At 54.3% G+C, this 3,717-nt stretch overlaps 1 protein-coding gene across 5 annotated transcripts in view; it reads left to right on the top strand.

Annotated features, from left to right (window-relative positions):
• The window catches only part of FARP2 (FERM, ARH/RhoGEF and pleckstrin domain protein 2), a 143,818-nt gene that overhangs the window by 118,410 nt on the left and 21,691 nt on the right, over positions 1-3,717 (top strand). For all 5 annotated transcript variants that reach the window (XM_032269517.1, XM_032269516.1, XM_032269514.1 and 2 more), the window contains one exon: positions 2,746-2,983. In XM_032269517.1, coding sequence (XP_032125408.1) covers positions 2,746-2,983 — 238 coding nt within the window. The remainder of the gene's footprint in view (positions 1-2,745; positions 2,984-3,717) is intronic.

The raw sequence follows: 3,717 nt of genomic DNA, 5'->3' as shown, positions 1-3,717 counted from the left end.
GGGCCTCCTCGGAGCAGAGTCCCCAGACTGCTGTGGGAGGGCAGGGCTCTGGGACTTGTTTCCACCTTGGCTGTTGGCTCATAGTTCAGGTATTTCTTTCGGGTATTCCAGCTCCACGAAGGGCACGTGGCAGGGGTCACAGAAGTGGAGTAGACTTTTGGAGGGGCAGGGGCAGCACAGGAAGTGAGATTTGCCCTCAACAGGAGCAGCGGTACAGGTGCTCACATGCGGGCAGCAGCGCAGGTCGTGCATTGACTGTTCAGGGGTCTCGCTCTTGCTTCACGTGCCTGGGAGAGTTCTCCCTCCCTCTCAGGCTGCTCATGCGTTCAGCATGTGGCCACCCAAGGTGTGGCGCCCCACAGGACACCACGAAGCTGAGCCACTTGCCACAGTGACCTCAAGCGCCCCCTCCTCCATCCCTCGCCTGTCCCACCTTCCACCCAGTCCTGCGAGACTCTGGCCACTCTTCACACCTAGAGCTCCCAAGGGACCATAGGTTTTGCTGTTCTCTGCTCAGATAACCCCTTTGAAGAATTCCATTCAGCCCAGGTGCCCTTTTCCTGCCTTGATGGATCCTGAGTCAGGTTGTTAATGAGAAAGTTCTACTTATCCCAAAGGCAGTTGCACTAATTTACAATTGAAATATGCACAAATCTGTTTGATCTGGATTATCATACTGTGGTCATCTTTAATGTTCATTAAAACAAAATGATATTAAATCATTTTTTAAATGATATTAAAATCCTTTAAAGCTCTTGGGAGGCAGCCAAGAGCTCTGTCTTCAAAACCAAATCTGGGTGTCAGAGGCCAAGACCCCAGGGCGGGATCAGGGACCACCCCCTCATGGGCCATAAGGTCAGTTTTCCCCCAGAGCCCGGGTCCCTGTCCCTCATGGTGCAAGTGGGGTCCCAGGAGCCCTTGCATGGAGTGGCGAGTCCTGGGGCTGTGCCTGTCTTGGAAAGACGGGCCCTTGGCCAGACAAGCCCCAGCAACACCACAACTCCTGGAGCACCCACCAGGATCAAAGCCATGACCAGGTGCACGTGGGCTCCAGGCCTGCTGTGGGTGGACACCGGTCCTCAGCACTGCTCACCACTGCTGGGCAGGCCGAGAACCATCGACTCCTCAGCCACCTCTGTCCCTCAGCCTGGCCCTGCTGCAGAGAGGGACTCCAGCCCATCATGGGCATCAGCAGGGCTTGGCCACTTCCACCTCCCCCAAGAAGCCCAGGGAGTGTGGATGCATAGACAACTGAGCCCAGCTTCCTGCATCCCCACCTGGCCATCATGGCCCTTCACCCCCAGGCAGCAGGCCAGCTCTGCCCTCACTCCCCCTCCTGCTCTCCCAGGGGCTTCCAGAGCTTTTCACCTGGAGAAACATTCCCCACTCCTCTTTGGCTTCCCTGTACTCTGAACTGTGAATATTTTTAACCCTATAAATACGACCAGCTCTGTGACACAGAGACTGTTTTATCAACTGTCAGCCCCACAGTGGTTTCCAACTCAGGCTCCAGTGGACCAAATAAAAGCATTTTGTTTTGTTAATGAATAAATAAATAAGTAAAACCCCTTAGCTGAAAGCAGCAGCTCACGCCTGTAATCCCAGCACCTTGGGAGGCTGAGGTGGATCTCTTGAGCCCAGGAGTTTGAGACCAGCCTGAGCAACATAGCAAAACCCCACCTCTACAAAAGATACAAAAATTAGTTGAGTGTGGTGGCCTGCACGTGGGGTCCCAAGTACTCAGGAGGCTGAAGTGGGAGGATCACCTGAGACCAGGGAGGCTGAGGCTGCAGTGAGCTATGATCGCACCACTCCACTCCAGCCTCGGTGACAGAGTAAGATCTTGTATCCAAACAAACAAAAAAAACCTTCAAGTTAGAGAATAGTTTAGTTTAATATGTCTGTGTAAACTCAGAATCCACACACGTGTATACTTTACGTGTGTTGTAAAATCATCAGGTGTGGGCCAGGCACAGTGGCTCACACCTGTAATCCCAGCATTTTGGGAGGCTGAGGCAGGTAGATTGCTTAAGCTCAGGAGTTCAAGACTAGCCTGAGCAACATGGTGAGACCCCATCTCTACAAAAACATTTTAAAAACTAGCCAGGCATGGTAACACAAGCCTGTGGTCCCAGGTGGTGCTGAGGCAGGAGAATCGCTTGAACCTGGGAGGCAGAGGTTGCAGTGAGCTAAGATTCCGCCACTGCACTCCAGCCTGGGTGACAGAGCTAGACTCAGTCTCAAAAACAAACGAACACAAAGTCAGGTGTGGTTATTCCCTCTATCCAATAACTGTGTCAGCACAACCACTTAGCTCCACTCTGGAGAGAAGTTTCTGGAGCAAGCACTAAGACTGGGCAGGACTTGCGTGAGCTTTGTTTAATCCCTGCCCAGCACTCCCTCACTGTGTCCCAAGCAGCCACTGCAGCCCCCTCATCCTCAGTTCTTCATCCGTCCAATGGGGAGACGGCCCTGGTCCGCTCAGGGCATGTGATATGGGGCCAGTTCGTGGTGCACGTGGCAGGGACTGTGGCTGAAATTAGGTACAGGTCACATGGCATCCGATATGGGTTGAGGTGCATTCTGTGGAGGCCAGCAAGCCCCTGCTGGCACACACTGGGCCACCAGTCCCTGTTTGCCCTGCGGGGATTTCCAGCTGACACCTGCCACCCAGGAAAGCAGGCCCATCTCTGCCTGGCCTCCCACATCTCCTCACCTAAAGGCCCCACTTTTGCGCCTCCACAGGAGTTTACCAGCTACTTCCAAAGACATGACGAGGTCCTAACAGAACTGGAAAAAGCTACAAAGCACTGTAAGAAGTTGGAGGCGGTGTACAAGGAGTTCGAGCGGCAGAAGGTCTGCTATTTGCCTCTCAACACGTTCCTGCTGAAGCCCATCCAGCGGCTGCTGCACTACCGCCTGCTGCTGCGCCGCCTCTGCCAACACTACGGCCCCGGGCACCACGACTACGCCGACTGCCACGGTGAGCATGGTGCGGCCCTGCACCTCGAGGATCAGCATGCGTGGCTGGGAGGCAGGGGCGGCTTTGCTAGACCTGCAGACTTCCTTCACTGGGAAGCCCAGGGGTCCGCCCCTTAGGGCCTGGACCACAGTGGCAGCACTGGTGCCGGCCTCCCTTCCTGTCCCCTCTGGCTGCTGGCAGGGGACAGGTCCCAGCCTCATTAGGTCTCATCAGGTCTCTGCCTATTCTGCTCCTCCACCCTCTGGCAAGGCCCTGCCCAGCCCCACGTCTGAGTAGTGTCGGGAATGACTCTGATTGCCCTGCAGGGGTCACAGGGAATGCTCCTGCTGAGGTCCCCAAAAGCCCCCACGAGTGCACTGGGGAATGGGGTGCAACCTCCCGAGGAACGTGCTGCCTGGATGTTTCTGTCCGGGAGGCTGTGGCTCTAAAACATACAAAAGAGTGGACCAGGGTGTCCTGCTAGAGATTTCTAACATAGACAGCCTTTGTCATTTTTTTTTTTTAATTAAAGGGACAAAAGAGTAAACTCTGACAATTTTAACCTAAACATCTGATTTCTAATTGTAGCATAAATGTAGTCCCCTTTTCTGACATGACTCAGCCACGAGGGGTACACTGTTCTGATGGGAACCTGTTCTTACGGGACCTGTTCCGACGGGGACCTGTTCTGATGGGACCTGTTCTGATGGGGACCTGTTCTGATGGGGAACCTGTTCTGATGGGGAACCTGTTCT

Source organism: Sapajus apella, unplaced genomic scaffold, assembly GCF_009761245.1.
Source record: "Sapajus apella isolate SASKATOON/1434 unplaced genomic scaffold, GSC_monkey_1.0 scaffold194, whole genome shotgun sequence".
NCBI classification, from domain to species: Eukaryota; Metazoa; Chordata; class Mammalia; order Primates; family Cebidae; genus Sapajus; species Sapajus apella.
This window is presented reverse-complemented; position numbering and strand designations above follow the sequence as displayed.